Source organism: Sphaerodactylus townsendi, linkage group LG01 (genome assembly GCF_021028975.2).
Source record: "Sphaerodactylus townsendi isolate TG3544 linkage group LG01, MPM_Stown_v2.3, whole genome shotgun sequence".
Lineage (NCBI taxonomy): Eukaryota > Metazoa > Chordata > Lepidosauria > Squamata > Sphaerodactylidae > Sphaerodactylus > Sphaerodactylus townsendi.
The window spans coordinates 13,614,374-13,635,361 of record NC_059425.1 but is presented as its reverse complement, the minus strand read 5'-3'; the positions used below and the strand labels follow the sequence as shown (position 1 = coordinate 13,635,361).

At 49.1% G+C, this 20,988-nt stretch overlaps 1 protein-coding gene across 1 annotated transcript in view; it reads right to left on the bottom strand.

Annotated features, from left to right (window-relative positions):
* Positions 1 to 20,640, bottom strand: part of PRUNE1 (prune exopolyphosphatase 1) — a 34,518-nt gene extending 13,878 nt beyond the window's left edge. Inside the window, exons 1-7 of the mRNA XM_048481835.1 lie at positions 20,504 to 20,640; positions 10,475 to 10,579; positions 9,344 to 9,549; positions 6,956 to 7,140; positions 3,896 to 4,054; positions 3,047 to 3,141; positions 1,871 to 2,029 (exon numbers count right to left, since the gene is read on the bottom strand). Of these exons, the coding sequence (XP_048337792.1) occupies positions 1,871 to 2,029; positions 3,047 to 3,141; positions 3,896 to 4,054; positions 6,956 to 7,140; positions 9,344 to 9,549; positions 10,475 to 10,579; positions 20,504 to 20,542 (948 nt within the window). The 5' untranslated portion in view covers positions 20,543 to 20,640. The remainder of the gene's footprint in view (positions 1 to 1,870; positions 2,030 to 3,046; positions 3,142 to 3,895; positions 4,055 to 6,955; positions 7,141 to 9,343; positions 9,550 to 10,474; positions 10,580 to 20,503) is intronic.
* Between the last annotated feature and the right edge of the window lie 348 nt (positions 20,641 to 20,988).

Here is a 20,988-nt window from a genome sequence, read left to right as displayed (position 1 = left end):
CACTAGTCTATCAGTCCAGTCACCCAATTTGCCCCTGCATTTGATCAACAAACTGGGACATCTCCAGCCTCATAGTTTTATACAAAAGCAATCAGTGATTCCACACGACACCGGGAAAAGCTTGCTGGTCTTGACGCCTGGGTTTACAGCACACCAGGAGATGGATGACCTTTGACCGGGGGAGCTGAGCAAGCGGCAGTTCACATTGACCTTTTGTGGTTTTACAGTTTGCACTCACAATTACTTCCTCCTCACTTCCTGCCATAAAAGACAATCAGTATTCGGGCAAAATGTACAGAGGAGCAGGGAATCAAACCCAGTTCACCAAGTTATAGTCTGCTGCTCATGTGGAGGAGGGGAGAATCAAACCTGGTTCTCCAGATTAGAGCCCCCCTGTTCTTAATCACTACATCATGCTGACCAGCAGAAATTCAAAAAGTATAACTTCACACACATCACAGCACTGGATTTCCATGCTGTCATTCCCACTTGCTTTCAATAGTTTGAGAACATCTATTTTGTTTTATTTATTTGCATTATTCATGTCTATTTTTCTCACTGGGATTTGGGAGAGGGCTCTGAGGGAATTGTGACTGGCCCAAGATCACCCAGGAGGTTTCATCTGCAGGAGTGGGGAAACAAATCCATTCCACCAGATAAGATTGCTCTGCTCCTATGGAGGAGTGGGGAATCGAACCTGGTTCTCCAGATCAGAATCCACCACTCTTAGCCACTACTCCAGTGATGGTGAACCTATGGCACGGGTGCCAGAGGTGGCACTCAGAGTCCTCTCTGTGGGCACGTACACACAGAGTTTGTCATGTGGGGGGCGGAAAATCACACCCCCTACACACACATCTAGGCTGGCCTGGGCCACTGAGCATGGCGTGCGCACACCGCGGTAAGCAGGGAGGACTTGGTTGGCGGGCCTGGTGCCTATGCTCCGGGTGGCTGCTGCCTGGAGGGGGGGGTGGGGCAGAGGAAGCAGAGATGCTAGAGAGGCACAGAGTGGTGTGCGCAGGACTTGCTGGAGGCTAGAGCAGGCTGGCCCCTGCTCGAGCGGGTGGGGTGGAGGAAGAGGGAGCCAACCGTTTTTTTCTAAACTAAAACCTCAGCATTCAGGTTAAATTGGCGGGTTGGCACTTTGCGATAAATAAGTGGGGTTTGGGCTACAATTTGGGCACTCGGTCTCAAAAAGATTCGCCATCACTGCACTACTCCATGCTGGCCAGGTGTTCTTCAACAGAAGTATCAAATCAAGTATCAAATCAAGTATCAAGTACTCTGAAAGTCCACCATATTGAAAAAATTGCAGTCAGCTGCAATATTGGAAGAGCCAGAGTCAAATATTATACACGCTCCATTGAGAGTTTTGTATATTAGAGCTATAACTATTAAGCCATTGTAGGAATTCCGAAACCAAACTTACTGGAGTTGGGTTAGCCCAAACCCAAATATGATTGAGGTTTGACGACTGACTATTTGCATTTTGTTTATATTTGTATTGCATATATTGTAGTTATACATGAGCGCATTTTGTAAGCTGAAAGTATTTAGTTTAGAGATTCAAGGAGTACTTTTGTATGCATGTAAACACATTTTCATTATTAAGATTTAAAATGTATTGCTGTCTTAGGACAAGTGCGTTAGCCCTGAGGGTGTAAATGTGGATTGGCTGTACATACTCTAAAAGGGGCACCAAGTTATCATAGCCAAAGGCCTCTCTGGGACCCCCTTCAGAGCCAAGCCGGGATCCTGACAGAGCTGCGCAAAGGGTTCTCAGAAAGAACTCCGGAACTGCCAGGAAATCCCACAGTTTCTAGGGAAATCCTTCACCATCCTTTACTATGAGACTCGCAAATGGGCTTACCCCTGTCCGGAGCGCCTCTTGTTGGCTGTACACAGCCAGCTGCCGGAAGGGCTCATTCCGCCCGTGGAAGGAAATCGCCATCAAAACCAGCGCATCATAGCCTCTCTGTTGGCAAAAGGTGCTCAAGTCTTGCTCCACATCTAGACGGCACAAGAAGTCCTGAACAGAGACAGGAATGTTATGAGCAAACAACACACAAAGGGAACGCTCTGGTCATCTACGGAGGGTCTGTGCCTTCCCAAGCTAAGTCTAAATGTGGTAACATTCAGGGGTGGGCAGTTTATCAAATTTAAATAATAAATAAATAAACATGAGAAAGGGTCTATTCGGTGGTGGCTCCAAAACTTTGGAACTCCTTCCCCTAGGAGGTTCGTCTATCGGTGTCTTCCGCCAGTGGGTGGAGACTTTTTTGTTTCGTCTGCCATTCCCCCAATAACTGTTATTGGCCCTCGTGCCTGGTTATGTTTTCTGTATTTATATGTTTTTTACAGAACAAAAAGAGGCCGCTGTACCTAGACTGCTTAAATAAATATCCACGAATAATATCCAAGTGAAGATGATTTAATTAAATGATAAAGGGCAAAGCAAATTCGGCAAAAATCAACAACAGTCAGCGCTAAAGATGGGCAAACCCCCCCCCCCCCCCCCCAAAAAAAAATATGGACAGCTGCCCTCCACCACCAAGACCAAATACCAGGTCTTGAAGTCAGTGTATGGACCCAGGTGGAAGAAGCAGGGGTGTGTGGAGTGATTTTCCGCCCTCTCTCTCCCCCCCCCCACATTACTAAATGGCTGCAGCCTGGTGACATTTGACCCCATATGTCCCCTGGGCAGTATGTCCCTGCCACCCACACTCCCACCCCCACAAACAACCCCATTCCCACCCCCAACCCCCGAGCCCTCCATGCTTACTGGACTCCTTCCACCACAGACTCAGGACCAGGTAGACGGGAAGCAGCGTGCTGGGAGGAAGTGGGAGTGGCTAGAGCCTTGGTAAATCCCATTGTAGGGGGAAAGGCCCCACTGCATCTCCCCCACAATGGGCTTTGTTGCTAGTAGAGCAAATAAAACACAAACTCTTCTGCAACCTCCCACAGTCCCTCGACAGAACGTCTGGGCTGCTGTAGTTCCAGAGCCGCACACCACAAAAAACAGGAAGCCATTTTTCACACCCACCTGTAGAGTCACATATACAGAGCTAAGGGCGACAGCAATCTCTTTCCCAGAGATGGCTTTGAGGTCTTTCCTTAACATCTGGTCTGTTGTGAGCCCTGAGGGGATGAGACACCAAAGGTGAGGGGGAATCGCTTATTCATTTATTTATTTGCATTCATTCATCCCCAACTCTTTACCATGGTCTCAGCATAGGTTACAACCAGTGGTGGGATCCAAATATTTTAGTAACAGGTTCCCATGGTGGTGGGATTCAAACTGTGGCGTAGCGCCAATGGGGCTGGGCGGGGCACGACGGGGGTGTGGCCAGGCATTCCTGGGCGGGGCAATCCTGGCCAGGGCTGTGGCAAGGACGCAGCCACTGCGCTGGTGCTTAGGGCGGAAAACGAATGCACGCAGGCGCAGGCTGCCACGCACGCCGGTGCACCTCCTGCCAGACTGCTTCAAGTTCTGCACGCTACTGCTGAGAGGAGGGGCGTAACTGAGGCAAAAATCACGTGGCAAAATCACCAATTAGTCACCCCCTCTCGGCACACACAAATAATTAGTAACCTACTCTCGGGAACCTGTGAGAACCTGCTGGATCCCACCTCTAGTTACAACAGTAAAATCCAGCGACACTAAAATTACAATAAAGCGCCATCCTCAAAACCCCAAAACAATCTAAAACTTCCGGCACCCACCCCACCCACCCCACAAAAAAAGGGGAGGGGGTATTTCTTCCTTAAGGAGTTCAAGGCAGCTCGTGGTATAAACAAAATACATAAAACAGAGTGCATAAAAAAATCCCCACAAAATCAGAATGCGCCTTTGTCTTCTGGAGAAAATGTTTTCTGTCCGAAGGAGACGTACCTGAGACGTCAAGCTTGGCGTTCTGCAGAGCCTCAAAGACAACACCTCTTGGGGGCAGATCCGGGAACTTGGATTCCAGGAGGGAAGCGAAGTGCATGTCCTTGGGGGTCACTTTGCCAGCCTCGGGAGCCATGTTGACACAGTCGAGGACAATGGTACCTGTGGAACCGGCAAAGGACCAGATCAGCAAAGCCGGGTGGCTCAAACCCAAAAGGCAGTCAAGTTGGCAAGTTCAGCGTTCCCGACTGGCACGTCAAATGGGATACCCCTGTGTTGCATGCCACTCCACCACTGGCACGCCCAATATAACATCTAACCGACACTGCTACTCCCCGTTAGACCTTGGGTTCGGGCGCCATACTTTTATACTTTTATAATCTTACAGTTATATATATAGTTTTGATGCTGCTTGTTTGATGGATTCTGTAAATTGTTTGAACCTGTTTTAATTTATTTATTCTGTGTATTGTTCTTGGCCAATTGTATGTCATATTGTGTCTGGCCCAGTGTACACCGCCCAGAGCCCTTCGGGGATGGGCGGTTTATAAATGCGATAGATAGATAGATAGATAGATAGATAGATAGATAGATAGATAGATAGATAGATAGATAGATAGATAGATAGATAGATAGATAGGTAGGTAGGTAGGTAGGTAGGTAGGTAGGTAGATAGGCAGGCAGGCAGGCAGGCAGGCAGGCAGGCAGGCAGGCAGGCAGGCAGGCAGGCAGGCAAGCAGGCAGGTAGGTAGGGAGGGAGAGAGAGAGAGAGAGAGAGAGAGAGAGAGAGAGAGAGAGAAAAGAAAACAAGAAATGAGGCAATGATGTTTTCCTTGCTTCAGTCACATTCTATTTTTAAAATCCGGCCCCTCCTTCAATGAATTTAGGGTAGTTTTTGTGCTCGCAACAACTCAGTGAGATGGGATCGGAGGAGATGAAGTAGTCCTGGCTGAAGATCATTCAACATTGCTTCACAGCTGAGTAGGGACTCCCTTTCTCTCCGGAGTAGGGCGGGTTCCCTTTCAAGCACCTGGGAGGCAAAGAAGTGTTCTGTGCCATTCCAAAGCTCGCTACCCCCGCTGGTGTAACTGGAGAGGATTCCAGCTGGACTAGCAGCTCCAAAACACCCTTGCTAGGAACTGCCTTTCCCCAAGGATGAGTGGCACCAACTACTGTGCTAGAATTTTGGAGACCACCAGAGATATTTTGCCTGGACCTCAACTGACCCACCTCGGACAGAGATGCAGACAGGTGGTGCCCCCCACCCCAAATGAAGTGAAGGACTGCCCGGCCTTCACTCGAGACTCGAGCCAGGAACATCACAATCTGGCCAGTGGCTGGCTGAGCAGGAGGGCACGAGCTAGCCGTTCTCCTGGCTTTCAGGCTGGAGAGTTCTTCTGGAACAGGACCTCAGAGGACAATATGTGTCATCTGTCAGCTGGCGTCCTGGTTAAGAGCAGGTGGATTCTAATCTGGAGAGCCGGGTTTGATTCCCCACTCCTCCACCTGAGTGGCAGAGGCTTATCTGGTGAACCGGATGTGTTTCCGCACTCCTGAATTCCTGCTGGGTGACCTTGGGCTAGTCACAGTTCTCCCTGAACTCTTTCAACCCCACCTGCCTCACAAGGTGCCTGTTGTGGGGGAGGGGAAGGGAAAGGAGCTTGTAAGCCACCTTGAGCCTCCTTACAAGAGAGACAGGTGGGATATAAATCCAAACTCCTCCTCCTCCTTCGTATTAACCAGTTGTCATTGTACTGTTTTCCACTTACATATTCCCCTTTTCTTTGACCCCATATGTCCCCTGGGCAGTATGCCCCAGGGAGCAGCAGTGGCGTAGGAGGTTAAGAGCTCGTGTATCTAATCTGGAGGAACTGGGTTTGATTCCCAGCTCTGCTGCCCGAGCTGTGGAGGCTTATCTGGGGAATTCAGCTTAGCCTGTGCACTCCCACACACGCCAGCTGGGTGACCTTGGGCTAGTCACAGCTTCTCGGAGCTCTCTCAGCCCCACCTACCTCACAGGGTGTTTGTTGTGAGGGGGGAAGGGAAAGGAGATTGTAAGCCCCTTTGAGTCTCTTTACAGGAGAGAAAGGGGGGATATAAATCCAAACTCTTCTTCTTCTTCTTTTCTGCATAATTTAACACAAATTGCGTCTAATACTTTCTGCATTGTTTTCAAGACTACTGTAATCCTGAAGGTCCCAGGTTCCAGCCCCGGCCTCTCCAGTTAAAAGTACCATGCAGTAAGTGATGTGAAAGACCTCAGCCTGCGATCCTGAAGAGCAGCTGCCGGCCTGAGCCTGCAAATACTGACCACGATGAATTGATTCAGTGTAAGACATCTTCAAGTGCTTAGAAGGGGAATAGGTTCAATCCCCATTATGGTAAAGGTAACAAAGATGTAGGTAACGTCTAAATAAGCACTGACACATAAAACACGTCATCCACTAGGCCAGTGGTGGTGAACCTTTGGCACTCCAGATGTTGTGGACTACAATTCCCATCAGCCCCTGCCAGCAAGGCCAGTTGACCATGCTGGCAGGGGCTGATGGGAATTGTAGTCCGTAACATCTGGAGTGCCAAAGGTTCGCCACCACGGCACTAGGCTGCCAATTTAGGTTTGGCATTTCTTATATAGTAAGGAACAATGCTCATCACATGCAATTGTAATCATATATCTATCTCAAATCGACAGAATTTCATCATTCACTGTTGTATCACCGCATGAATTATTTTTCTCTTTTTCTATTCAATAATCTAAACATAAACAGTCCCTTCAAAGGTGTTTCCACATTCATTCGAAATCCAGGTTCTTGCAGTTGATCACAAAGTTCATTCATAAATGGCAAGTAAATGGCAAATTGGCACTGATGAAGGCACCGAACAGCGCAATTTTGTGCGATGCGTTCCTGCCAGCGATGAATTGAAGACCGCAATATTCGTTTGTTGAATACTCTTCCTACCCTACAAGGATAAACAAGGGGCCAGGCCAGGCCGGCAGCCGCGAGGCCCACCTTGATTCCAAAAAGCTGCAAACTCTTTCCCTCTGGTCAACACTGCCCCTACCGTGTAGCAGGGCTGCCGTTGTCTGGTCCAAAACCTCCATCGGGCCCTGCAGGATCTTCTCCGTCACCAGCGTGGCGCATGACCCCACCAATTCCGATGTGACTCGGCAGTGAGGGCTCCTCTCCCATTCTAGGGGCCGGTGGTCTACCACCTCGACGACTGCCTCCTCCAGAGCTGTGTCCTGGCTGCAGAAAAGAAAGGGCATTCACAACAGAGTTGAGTAGTTTCCGGGCCTTTAGTCCCAACCTGCCCTCATTATAGGGCTCATAACTCTGCTGGATCAGACCAGTGGTCTATCTAGCCCAGTATCCCATCTCACACAGTGGTTAACCAGTCCAGTAAAAGGGGGAAAAGGCTGAGGCCTTCCCCTGGTGTTGCCTCCCGGCACTGGGGCTCAAGGGTTGACTGCCTCTGAACATGGAAGTTCTCTTTAGTTGCAGTTGCTAACAGACCTCTCCTCCTTGAATCTGACTAGTCTCCTGTTAAAGCCGTTTGTACCCAGGGCCAACACTACTTCCTCTGGCAGCAAATTCCACTTTTTACAGCCCCATCCAAGGGGCCCGGAGGTCAACAGCAGCACTAGAAGAAGAGTTTGGACTTATACCCCACCTTTCTCCCCTGTAAGGAGACTCAAGGGGGCTGACAAGCTCCTTTCCCTTCCCCTCCCCACAACAGACACCTTGTGAGGTAGGTGGGGCTGAGAGAGTCCTGAGAACTGGGACTGGCCCAAGGTCACCCAGCAGGAATGTAGGAGTGCGGAAACACATCTGGTTCACCAGATAAGCCTCTGCCACTACAGTCATGCCGTGCTGCCACTCCCGTAGAGGCTTCCCAACAGCATGGGGAGGCTTGAAAATTGAAAAACCACCCCACCCTTGAGAAGTCCCCATTGGGACTTAATAGACTTATGTCACCTTTTTGGTGGCGTAAGTCTAAAGACCTGGTCGGTGGCTGGGAGGAAGCCGACTAACGTTGGCTCCTCCCATGTCCCACCCCGCTGCAGCAAGGGCACTGGTGCAGCATTTAGCACAATGGCTCAACACTGGGGATAGTGGTGGCAGCCACACGCCAGCAAATTGTCCCTCCACTGGGGCAACTCTGCGAGTGCTGCGTCAGGTGAATTTGTCCCCCCTTTGGATGCGGCTGTCAATCACTTATCAAGTAAAGAACTGGCCGTTTCTGCATGGCACACCTGGTTACAAACGGTTTCTGACAATCCGGGCCTGTTTTATCCCAGTTTCTCCCTTTGCACTGCAAGCGTATCTGAGCACGCCCGGTGTCCCATGTTCCAACTGGCTGTTGTTTTTGAGTGGCAGCTTGAATGAACGTCAGGCAGGGAGATCAGAGAGGTGGGCGGAAGGACGGGGAGATCAGGCAGCTGGGCAGGAAAAATAAACCGGTTCTGTTCCCGTGGTGTTTACACAGTAGCGGGCTCACCCCGGGATTTCTGAAAAGAATCGCCAGTTTGGCAGATTTTTCAATACCGTGGGATGAGGGAAATATCACAGGGCAAACCCGCTTGAGGACCAGGAACAAGGCGAACTTCTTGGCCGCACAGTGATATTTCTCTTGTTCAAACCAGGATATTTGGAACATGCAGAAACGCCAACTGTTTCATAAGAACATAAGAAGAACATAAGAACTAGCCTGCTGGATCAGACCAGAGTCCATCTAGTCCAGCACTTTGCTACTCGCAGTGGCCCACCAGGTGCCTTTGGGAGCTCACATGCAGGATGTGAAAGCAATGGCCTTCTGCGGCTGTTGCTCCCGAGCACCTGGTCTGCTAAGGCATTTGCAATCTCAGATTGAGGAGGAGGATCAAGATTGGTAGCCATAGATCGACTTCTCCTCCATAAATCTGTCCAAGCTCCTTTAAAGCTATCCAGGTTAGTGGCCATCACCTCACCTCCTGTGGCAGCATATTATCCAAACAACTGGAATCACACATATGCGTGAAGAAGTGTTTCCTTTTATTAGTCCTAATTCTTCCCCCCAGCATTTTCAATGGATGCCCCCTGGTTCTAGTATTGTGAGAAAGAGAGAAAAATTTCTCTCTGTCAACATTTTCTACCCCATGCCTAATTTTATAGACTTCAATCATATCCCCCCTCAGACGTCTCCTCTCCAAACTAAAGAGTCCCAAACGCTGCAGCCTCTCCTCATAAGGAAGGTGCTCCAGTCCCTCAATCATCCTCGGTGCCCTTCTCTGCACTTTTTCTATCTCTTCGATATCCTTCTCTTTCCTTTTCTTCATCCAAAATCTACTGCCCCTCAGCTTCCTTGGAGACCCCTGGTTTCTAAAATTTGGGGAGAGGAATAAAAAGTTCTCTTTGTCCACATTCTCCACTCCACTGGCTCCCCATCAGACTTACCGCCTCCGTGGCCTACCTTGGAAGGACATGGTGGTCCACCAGAGTCAGTGAGAGAAGCCCAGCTCGGTGGAGGTCGAGAAGGTCAATCTCGTCTCGGAAGATAATGGCGCTCTCAGGGATCCGGTGCTCCTTGAGGAGAAAGGTGCTTTCTGTCCGCAGGGGGAAGTCGGAGCGAGGGATGTTTAGGACTGGGATGAAGGCCGCCCGTTTCTCTGGAGCTGTCTGTAGGATCCCACAAAGAGCCAGATCTCTTTTTACAAAAAGCAAACCATGAAAGTTGTCCAACCCCTTGATATGATGGAGCTGGGATCGCACCCGTACACAATCCAGAACTGCGCTCAGCAAGCGCCGAACTCAGCATTCGGAGAATCCCAAAGCTCATTCTAAAAAACGCCAATCAAATCTCCATTGTATTGTCGAAGGCTTTTGTGGCCGGATTCAACTGGTTGTGGTGGTTGTGGGTTGCATCTAGAGGCCTAGCCTTTCTTAGCTTTGTGGCTGGTATTTTCAGAGGTGGGGAGTCACACAGAGAGAAGTCTGTTACACACTGGACACAGTGTTTGACAGACTTCTCTCTGTGATACACCTCTGAAAATGCCAGCCACAGATGCAGGCGAAACATTAGGAACAAGATCCACCAGACCACGGCCACACAGCCCAGAAATCTCCATTGGCCAATCAGAAGCCATGCTGGACAAAAAACCCCACTTACTTTCTAAAAACATTTTGTGGGTACCAGAAAAGGAACCAGCGGATGCCATGATGCCCACAGGAACGTTGGGGACACCTGTTAGGCCCTCACTGAGTCAAAGGACTGGGGAGCCGCCAAATTCAAATCCCTGCACAGCAATGAAGCTGCTGAGTGTCCGTGGGCCAGCCCCCCTTTGTCCCCTCCAAGCCTGCCTCACTGGGTTGTTGTGAGAATAAAAGCTATCCTGAATTCATTGAAGGAAAAGGCGGAATTTTTTTAAAAAAGAAATGTGACTGAAACAAGGAGAACTTTGTTGCTACAAGCCAGAGGCCAAGCAGGCGTCCGCCCCAATGGAACCAGAAGTTGCCAGGGAAGAGAAGGGAATAGCACCCGAGGGTCCCCACATGTGCCAAAGATAGAGGACAACCAGAAACAGAGGCCAAGCGAAAAACCGACCTTTGCAAAGAAGTAAGCAAGCGCAAGAGCAGACACCATGGAATCCAGATCGCATGCTTCGTTCCCGAGCACCACGTGGAGTTTGCAGTGGCTCCGGAGGCACGTCTATTGAGGGAGGAAAAAGACACACCGAAAATACCATCAAGTTCAGAGGTGGGATCCAGCAGATTCTCACCAGTTCCCGAGAGTGGGTTACTAATTATTTGTGGGTGCCGAGAGGGGGTTACTAATTGGGTCCGCTTTTCCGTTAGAAATTCCATTAGGTCCAAAAATCATAAAGTCCTGTTGTTTCCTATGTGGCTGGTTAGCGAAGGTAGAATACGGGATAATTCTCCCTGTTGGACTGTTTTAAAAACATGTTTTAGAAGTATGGTAAAGTTCCTTGTTTAAGGAAAGTATCCTTCTTTTGATTTCTAGAAACAAAATTAAGTATTTGAAAGTATTAAGTATTTGACAGGCAGTCAAGTAGAGGAGAAGTAGTTGTTTCTGTTGGCAGTAGATGAAAGGACTTGCTGTAATGAGTTTAAATTATGGACAGAAAGATACCAGCTGGAAATGAGGAACTTTTTTTTTACAGTAAGAGTTTTTTACAGTAACAGAGACATTATTAATGCCCCGCCCCTGGAATGCCCGGCTACGCCCCCATCGTGTCCCACCCAGCCCCATTGGCGCTACACCACTGTTTGAATCCCACCACCATGGGAACCTGTTACTAAAATTTTTGGATCTCACCACTGATCAAGTTCCACCTGGTTGGTAGCCGGATTTCTACAGGATGCGAGTCTTCTCAAGTGACCTCTCAGGGGTGAGGCTGGATCCACACGCACGGTCCCAATGTGAATGATTAGGGTCAAATCTTTTATTACTATTGCCTACACGGTATAGTGGTTAAGAGTGGTGGACTCTACTCTGGAGAGCTGGATTTGTTTCCCCACTCCTACACATTTTTATTTTCAGTTTCAAACCAACTTTATTTCAGTTATTAAAAAAATCATATACAATTATTTCGTTTACATTCTATGCAAATAATAAGAATAAGAAAAAAATAATAAGTTTATAAAATTAAAGGTAAGTTGAGCTTCTCCAATAACATGGAGCCTTGTTGTAATTCATTATTCCTTGTATTTGATATTAAAAGAAAGGATTACCAGTAAGAAAAGGAAAGCTGATCGAGTTTCGTAGCTGACTTCAAGTCCATCATCATCAACTTAATATTACTGGGGTGCTGTGTGGTTTCTGGGCTGCATGGCCGTGTTCCAGTAGCATTTTCTCCTGATGTTTCGCCTGCATCTGTGGCTGGCATCTTCAGAGGAGTCGGAAGATACCAGCCACAGATGCAGGTGAAACGTCAGGAGAAAACGCTACTAGAACACGGCCATACGGACTGGAAACCACACAGCACCCCAGTGATTTCGGCCCTGAAAGCCTTCGACAAAACTTAATATTACTTTATAGTTTTGTTTCAAAATAATTTAACAATGGTTTCCAAAGATTCTTCTTATTATATGGTTATTAATTATCAGCCAGTACTGAGGAATTCGTCCGATCCATCGTTGATTAATGGTTTCCAAGTTCTTTCATAGATATCTAAACTGTCTTTTCTCAAATAATTGGTTATTTTGTCCGCTTTTCTAAATTCTTGTAGTTTCAGTAACCATTCCTCCACTGACGGGATTTTGTCTGAACTTTAGCTTCTGGTCAGGACAATCCTTGCCGCTGTAACTGAGTAATACAATAGTGTCTTATGTTTCTGTAACACTTTATCTTCCGCACTCCAAATTCCTAGTAGGTAAGTTTCCGGATTTTTAACAAATGTATAATTAAAATTTTTCCAGACTTCTGTATGTATTTTTTGTACTCTCCCACATATCCACCAACAGTGGAAGAAGCGGGCCTCTTTTTCACCAGACGTTCAACACATTGGCGAGCCCCTCTCCTACACATGAAGCCTTTTGATTTGCGCAGCCAATCAGATGTCCTGACGGGCAAAAGCTCCCATTTCCCAGTCCCCACCCACTTTCTAAAAGCACCAGGAAAAGTATTGCAAGGGGAAATTCAGGGGCTCACTAGGCAGGCCGGAGAAAGCCAGTGGGCACGGCAGGCAGTTTCAGACTCCTCTTGTACCCCACAAGGACAATTAAAATTCTGCCCCCTTTGAGGTCAGCCATGTTCACAGAGCTCGGAGAAGAAAGGAAAGGTCTCCAGTTCGAATCTTGCCTCTGCACAAACTCACAAGGTGGCTTTAAGAGGAGCTGGTCAGACATCGAATAGCAACAAGGGAATCGTTCTACCCAAATAATAGAATAGTTCTGCTATCCAGAAGCCAGCCGACCCAGTGGTGTAAGTGAGGCTTCTGAGTCTTTAGGAGAGGCTCCAAAGGGAAAATTTCAATAGATGCAACTTTTGTTTCTTCCAGAGGGGAGAGAAGATACACCCCGCCTTTCTGTGCTACCTCACACAGCAGAGTATGAACTGGGTGGGTGGGCGGGACTGCAAAAAAGAGCATACTCTCCATATAAAGTGAGGAGAGAGAGTTTGCAGGGCGGGGGGGGGGCGTGTTTTGAGGCCTACTTTGGTCCCACTGCCGTTCAAAGTGTGGGACTCCCTGGCCTCTTGAGAGAAGGAGGAAGAGGAGGAGAAGAAGGAGAAGAGGAGAAGGAGGAGGAGACTCAAGGTGGCTTACAAGCTCCTTTCCCTTCTCCTCCCCCCCTCACAACACACACCTTGTGAGGCAGGTGGGGCTAAGAGAGTCCTGAGAGAACCGTGACTAGCCCAAAGTCACCCAGCAGGAATGTAGGAGTGCGGAAACACATCTGGTTCACCAGATAAGCCTCTGCCATTCAGGTGTAGGAGAGGGGAACCAAGCCCGGTTCTTCAGATTAGAGTGTACCTGCTCCTAACCACTATACCATGCTGGCTCTCCTTGACGAATGTGCCATCTGGAGGCCTATACTACATGCCTTTCTGAACACAGGAATTGGCACTGGAGGTACACAGGAACTCCTGACGTCTGCAAATGCACACGGATCAGAACAGTGCGGGTTTCCTTGGGAGACCCTTTAAAAGGTTTTCTCGCTGTGTCTGGGCCTCTCTGCCCCCCTTCCCCCATAGCACACACGCAAGAAGACAGCAGCCCGTTTCCCAGTTACGGTAAAATGTCTGCTTCCATTTGCCAAAGTGCCCATGTAGATAAGCCAGCCCTAGATAATTGATTTTGATGGAAACTGACTGACCCGGGCAGCATTACGGCCGGAGAAAACAGCGGCGTGTGACTGAAAGGGAAGATGGAAATTAAAATTAGTGGGGGGAAGGGGGAAAAATCAAACAGAGGGAGAGAGAAGCGAAAGCCATTCATGCTAAAAGGCACTCCGGGGCTTCCGAGAGGAAAAACACATCCACCCGGGCCATTCACAGGCCAGGGAGTGGAAGGCAGGTGGGGGTTCTTAACCTTTATTCAGCACCAGCGTGGTGTAGTGGTTAAGAGCAGGTGGATTCTAATCTGGAGAACCGGGTTTGATTCCCCACTCCTCCACCGGAGTGACAGAGGCTTATCTGGTAACCAGATGTGTTTCTGCGCTCTTGCATTCCTGCTGGGTAACCTTGGGCTAGTCACAATTCTCTCAGAACTCTCAGTCCCACCTACCTCGCTGTTGTGGGACTGGAAGGGAAAGGAGCTTGTAGGCCACCTTCAGGCTCCTTACAGGAGAGAAAGGTGGGATATAAATCTAAGCACTCTTCTTCTTCTTCTTCTTCATACACACACACACACACACACGAAGAAGAAGAAGACGAAGAAAACGAAGAAGAAGAAGAAGGAGGAGGAGGAGGAGGAGGAGGAGGAGGAGAAAAAGAAGAAAAAGAAGAAAAAGAAGGAGGAGGAGGAGGAATTTGGATTTATATCCCACCTTTCTCTCCTGTAAGCATCGGGGCACTAAGGTACAGGGCGATCACACAAGATTTTTATGGACAATCCTTCAATGGTCAGGGTGAAAAGCAATGAAGTCCCTCCTTATCCAACTTTACCCATTCTGCAAGGAGACAGGATGTTTCCCCTTACAGTGCCCCCACTCCACCCCGGACAGTTTCAGGCAGACATAATGACATAAATTGGTAGACTGAAGACTAACGCCCCTCCTCCATGTATATTATGGACCTGATCCTAATCGGGCACCCCATGCAGCTGTCAGGACGGGCGAAGCCCCTGTCTTTTGTAATGTTAACTCTGTATTTGAATGTTGGTATTCTTCCCTTTGTTATCTTACTGTAACTGCGGCCCTTGGGCCTGGCAAGGGGCGGGCCAAGGGCGGCAGGGATTTAAGGTTTGGTTCTTTCTACATCCCTCAGAAATCGTCTATCTCTCACATGCTTCAGTTCTCAATAAAGTCTTACGTTTTTTTAAAGAAAACGACAGTTACATAGACACAATCCCCCTGACACATGATCACTGGGTGAGAAGCCTTCCTCTGATGGTGCTAGTCTAAGCAGCATCAGCCCTGCATCGGAGTCAGGAGAAAGGAACGGACATGTCCATGGGGGATATGGCTAAGCATGGCTACTAGTCTAGTGGATATTAGCCACGATGCAGGCCTGTCCTCTCCAGTATCAGAGGAGCAGGCCTACTACCTGAGGCCCAGTGGGACGCAGGCAGGATAGTGCAGCTGAAGTTGTCTTGCTTGTGGCCTTAATACCCGGTGGCACCAGGTTAGCCCCCGTGTGAACAGACTGCTGGACTTCATGGGCCTTTGGTTTGATCCAGAAGGGCTCTTTTTATGGTCACATGTTTTTAAGCAGTTTCTGACCATTTTGAGAGCCAGCATGGTGTACTGGTTAAGAACAGGGGACTCTAATCTGGACAATCGGGTTCGATTCCCCACTCCTCCACATGAGCGGTGGACTCAAATCTGGTGAACTGGGTTTGTTTCCCCGTTCCTCCACATGAAGCCTGCTGGGTGACCTTGGGGTAGTCCCAGTTCTCTTTGAACCCTCTCAGCCCCACCTGCCTTGCAAAGTAGGCAGAGGTAGGGAAGGCGTTTGCAAGGGAAGGCATTTGTAAGAGAGAAAAGGCGGGGTATAAATCCAAACACTTTTTCTTCTTATTTTCCTTATTTCTAGTCTACCTGTCTCCCTTGGACTCAAGACAGAAGACAACACAGCAAGTCCATGCAATGACAGGTCGGGACATGCGATAAACCATGCAATAGGAAATTCGGGTTGCAGAACCAACCAGAAATCTAAGACCAGGACTGAAGCAAAGCGTAAAATTACCCCGACAAGTTAAATGACGCAAAAATTACATAACAGGAGCCTATTTTTAGCAAGCGACGCACGGTAGTACAGGCTACAGTCCCTAACACTTTTCCCAAGTAACTGTAGAAATCCTTTAGGGCAGTGAGACTCTGTCACCTGCATATGAAAGCCCTCTTGAGTAATTCAGTTTTGTGAAAAGCCGGGAAAGTGAGAGCTTTCCCAACCTCCTAAAGTAGGCCTTTCCTGAATAAGACCACTGGTGCTTACAGTCTGCTTCAGGGGTCTCCAACGTGGTGCCCGTGGGCGTTGTGACACCTACCCAACCACAAGAGAGCAGCAGTGGTGTAGGAGGTTAAGAGCTCGTGTATCTAATCTGGAGGAACCGGGTTTGATTCCCAGCTCTGCCGCCTGAGCTGTGTTTCGGATTAGCCTGTACACTCACACACACGCCAGCTGGGTGACCTTGGGCTAGTCTCGGCTTCTCGGAGCTCTCTCAGCCCCACCTACCTCACAGGGTGTTTGTTGTGAGGGGGGAAGGGCAAGGAGATTGTAAGCCCCTTTGAGTCTCCTGCAGGAGAGAAAGGGGGATATAAATCCAAACTCCTCCTCCTCCTCCTCTTCTTCTCCTTCATCTCCTTCTTCTTCATCTCCTTCATCTCCTTCTTCTTCTTCTTCTTCCCTGGTACCCAGCAAGTGTTTTTAGAAAGTGAGTGGGGCCACGTGGGGCTCTTCACCAGCAGGGGGAGAGAAGTCCCTTCGGCCCATGCAGAATAATGCACTTTCAATCCGCTTTCTATGCACTTTGCAGCTGGATTTTACTGTGCGGAATAGCAAAATCCACTTGCAAACCATTGTGAAAGTGGATTGAAAGTGCTTTATTCTGCATGTGCAGAAGGGGTCACAGAGATACAACCAGCACCGTGATGCAAATTGCTAGTAAAACAACATCATTTTAATCTACACGGACAATTAGATTTTCTTGTTTTAGTGCCACCAGCCGCCCCAGTGTTGGTTGGTTGGTTGGTTTTATCCTCTTGTGTTCTCCTCGTTCCCAGGGTATTTATTAAATTACCTCCCTCTAGTTTTTCATGCTACTTAACTGCCCGATTCTTTCCACTGAAGATGCTGGGGGTCAAACAAAGAGTGCCAAACCCATTCTCGTCCACTCAGTCATGGTTCCCCCCCCCCACCAGCCCAAAATCTCCTTCTGCCTTTTATAACCTCTAACTGGCAAGACTGGTTTCACTCAGTGGACACCCACACGGTGATTCTTAAAATAGAAGGAAACTGCAAACAAGCCGGGCTGCCGGGTTTTGACAGCGTGGCCGGTGCAGATGGTACATTTTCCAGGAAGGCCCTATTTAGTCTGCTTCAGGGGTTTCCCACATAGTGACCGTGGGTGTTGTGACACCGACCAAATAAAGCAACGGTTGTGAGGAGGCGAGCAAAGGTCTCCCCTTCTTTACACCCGCACCTGCTTTGCTCTTTCGCCCCAGAACCATCACCGCTGACAGCTGCAGAGTTGGAGAGGGATGCAAGCAGTGGTGGGATCCAAAAATTTTAGTAACAGGTTCCCATGGTGGTGTGATTCAAACTGTGGCGTAGCGCCAATGGGGCTGGGCGGGGCATTCCGGGGGCGTGACCGGGGCATTCCGGGGGCGGGGCATTCCTGGGCAGGGCTGTGGCAAGGACACAGCTGCTGCGCTGGTCCTTGGGCGGGAAATGAATGCACGCAGGCGCAGGCTGCCACACACACCGGTGCACCTCCTGCTAGACTGCTTCAAGTTCTGTGTGCTACTGCTGAGAGGAGGGGGGTAACTAAGGCAAAAATCACGTGTCAAAATCACCAATTAAGTAACCCCCTCTCGGCACACACAAGGAATTAGTAACCTACTCTCGGGAACCTGTGAGAACCTGCTGGATCCCACCTCTGGATACAAGACCCGAGGGGCTGGCCCTCTGTCAAGATGTGTCGAGCTCACTTTGGATGGACTGGGATAGCCCATGTGAGCCCATTCTTGCCAGATCTCAGATGCTAAGAATGGTCAGCCCTGCTTCGTCCTTGGACAGGGGACCACTGAAGAAGGCCAGGGCTGCTGTGCAGAAGCAGGAAATGGGCAGCCCTCTCTGTTCCTCTCTTGCCTTTGCCCAGGTGGCCCAGGCTAGACTGATCTTAGAAGAAGAAGAGGAGGAGGAGGAGGAGTTTGGATTTATATCCCCCCTTTCTCTCCTGTAAGGAGACTCAAAGGGGCTTACAATCTCCTTTTCATTCCCTCCCCTTACAACAAACACCCTGTGAGGTGGGTGGGGCTGAGAGAGCTCCTAAGAACTATGACTAGCCCAAGGTCACCCAGCTGGTGTGTGTTTGAGTGCACAAACTAATCTGAATTCACCAGATAAGCCTCCATAGCTCAAGTGGCAGAGCGGGGAATCAAACCCGGTTCTCCAGATTAGAGTGCAACTCACTCCGCAGCAGTCAAATCTGGAAGTGGGCAACACCACGGGGCTACACTGCCGTCCAAGCAGGATGTTGGCACAGGGGGACGGGGCAGGGGGGCATTCCCAGGGGTAGAGCCACGAGGTATAATGCCACAAGACCACCCTCCAAGACAGCCATTTCTTCCAAAAGAACTATGGCTGCCAAATTCTGGGTGGGGGCTGAAGAACCTCATTTTGCCTGAAGAAAATGGATACTTTGGAGAGCGGTTTCTACGGCGTTATCCCCTGCTGAAGTTGCTTCCCTCCCTAAAATCTTGCCCTCCCAAGACTCCCCCCCCCCCACAAATCTCCAGGGATTTCTCAACCTGAAGAAGGCAACCCAAAGGGGCCGTTGAACTCTGTTGTGATTCCAGGAGATATTCAGGAGCCACCTGGAGGTTGGCAACGTGGGAAGGAAGTAGGGAAAGGGGAGTGGCTACGGGGGCTTTCTGGAAAGGGAAAGGGGAAATGGTGGTCATGGGGAAACTTAGATGCCTCATGCCCGCCTTTGTGGGTTCCCACGTGTAAAATAACAATAGGTTTTTGCAGCTCCACACCGGCGGTTTTAAGAGATTCCAAAGAATACAACAGGGATCCCTTCCCAGCCCATCTGATACGACACGGTGCGCCCAGCGACAAAATGGCTGCCTCAGGAGGCGGAGTCAGACGCAAAAGGACCGCACTGCTGAACTTCAGTCACCCAGTGTGGATCCTTGTGCTGCTGCCAAAGCAACGTGTTTTTTTTAAAAAGCAAAATCTACACAATCAAATCTCCAATAGACAATCAATACAGGGGAAGGGCAGCCCAGGAAGTCTAAACAACAAAATCAATCAATCACAAAAACCCACCAACTTCCTTAAAACACTCGGCAGGCACTACAAAAGATATCGGTGGGCACCATGTGGAGACCCCCAAGGTCTATATCCCTCTACTCTAGATAGTTTATTGCAATATTTTCTGGATATTGTTCTTATATTATTTCCCATCAGGAATATTTATACGAGGGGGAGGTCACACACATAATTTATTATTATTATTATTAAGAACATAACAACTAGCCTGCTGGATCAGACCAGAGTCCATCTAGTCCAGCATTCTGCTACTCGCAGTGGCCCACCAGGTGCCTTTGGGAGCTCACATGCAGGATGTGAAAGCAATGGCCTGCTGCTGCTGCTGCTCCCGAGCACCTGGTCTGCTAAGGGATTTGCAATCTGAGATCAAGGAGGATCAAGATTGGTAGCCATAGATCAGTGATGGCGAACCTTTTCGAGACCGAGTGCCCAAATTGCAACCCAAAACCCACTTATTTATCGCAAAGTGCCAACATGGCAATTTAATCTCAATACTGAGGTTTCAGTTAAGAAAAAATGGTTGACTCCAAGGTGTGTGTTACTCGAGAGTAAGCTTGGTGGTAGTCGGTGGCTTTGCTTTGAAGCAACCGTGCAACTCTTCCAACGGGTGAATCACGACCCTAGGAGGGTTTACTCAGAAGCAAGCCCAGTTGCCAGCAACCGAGCTTACTCCCAGGTAAAGGATCGTGCTTTAGTTCTTTGCGTGAAAATCAGTGGGGTTTTACAGCGCTTAACAGGGTTACCTACACCGCTTCCCCAAAACTAGGTCTTAGGTTTAATGCTAATAATGGAGCCCAGCGGCCCAGGCCAGCCTAGATGTGTGTGGGGGGGGCGACTCTGTTTGTGCGTGCCCACAGAGAGGGCTCTGAGTGCCACCTCTGGCACCCGTGCCATAGGTTCGCCACCACTGCCATAGATTGACTTCTCCTCCATAAATCTGTCCAAGCCCCTTTTAAAGCTATCCAGGTTAGTGGCCATCACCACCTCCTGTGGCAGCATATTCCAAACACCAATCCCACGTTGCCTGAAGAAGTGGGTGGGGGCCCAGAAAAGAGATCTGAGTTGAGTACATGAAATATGGGGGGGGGGGGGAGTTGCAAAGAAGGGGTCCCAAATGATATTTTTGTGGGGGGGGGGCAGCTGGACCCTTGTGTGCACACAACAGCACACATGAAACTGCAAGATGAAACACCCACGGGTGGGGGGGAGAAGAGACATCTGCGTTGAGTGCATGAAAAATGGGGAGGGGCTGCAAAGGAGGGGTCCTAAAATGCTGGTTTTGTGGGGGGCGGGCAGCTGGGCGCACACGTGAAACTGCAGGACCAGAAACCAACGAAGGGGGTTTCTGGGATGCAGTCCCCGGCCTATACTTGCAGACGCCCGCGTGTCTGCGCGTTCACACGCGCTGCTCCGCCCCGACACGTGTGCTCCACCCTGGCGCCCCGAAGGTACCTGCAGGGCAGCTCTGCAGCCTCCCAGGAAGAGCTCCATGGCGGCGGCGGAGGAAGGGGCGGGGCGGGCTGGCGAAAAAGGTCATCCCTTCCTCCCCGGGACCGCCCACCCGCCTCTTTTGCTGCAGCACCTCCCTCCGCGCGCGTTCCCACGTGACGCGGGCTGGGAGGGAGAAGACGCGTGTCCGGGCGAGAGGGAACCGAGACTCCCTCCTCTAGGGCTGCGCTCAGCTTCGCCCCGGTTCGGAAGAAATTATTATTTTTATTATCATTATTAATCTATATTAATGTATTAATCTATATTAATGTCTAATATAGGTTAATATCATTATGTAATATTAACATACACAATTATTAATAATACATTATAATATATAATACTATATATCAATATATATTATATTGATATTAATAATTAATAATATATTAATATTAAAAGTACATAAATATGTAATATTATGTAATATTGTATATATTAATGTATAT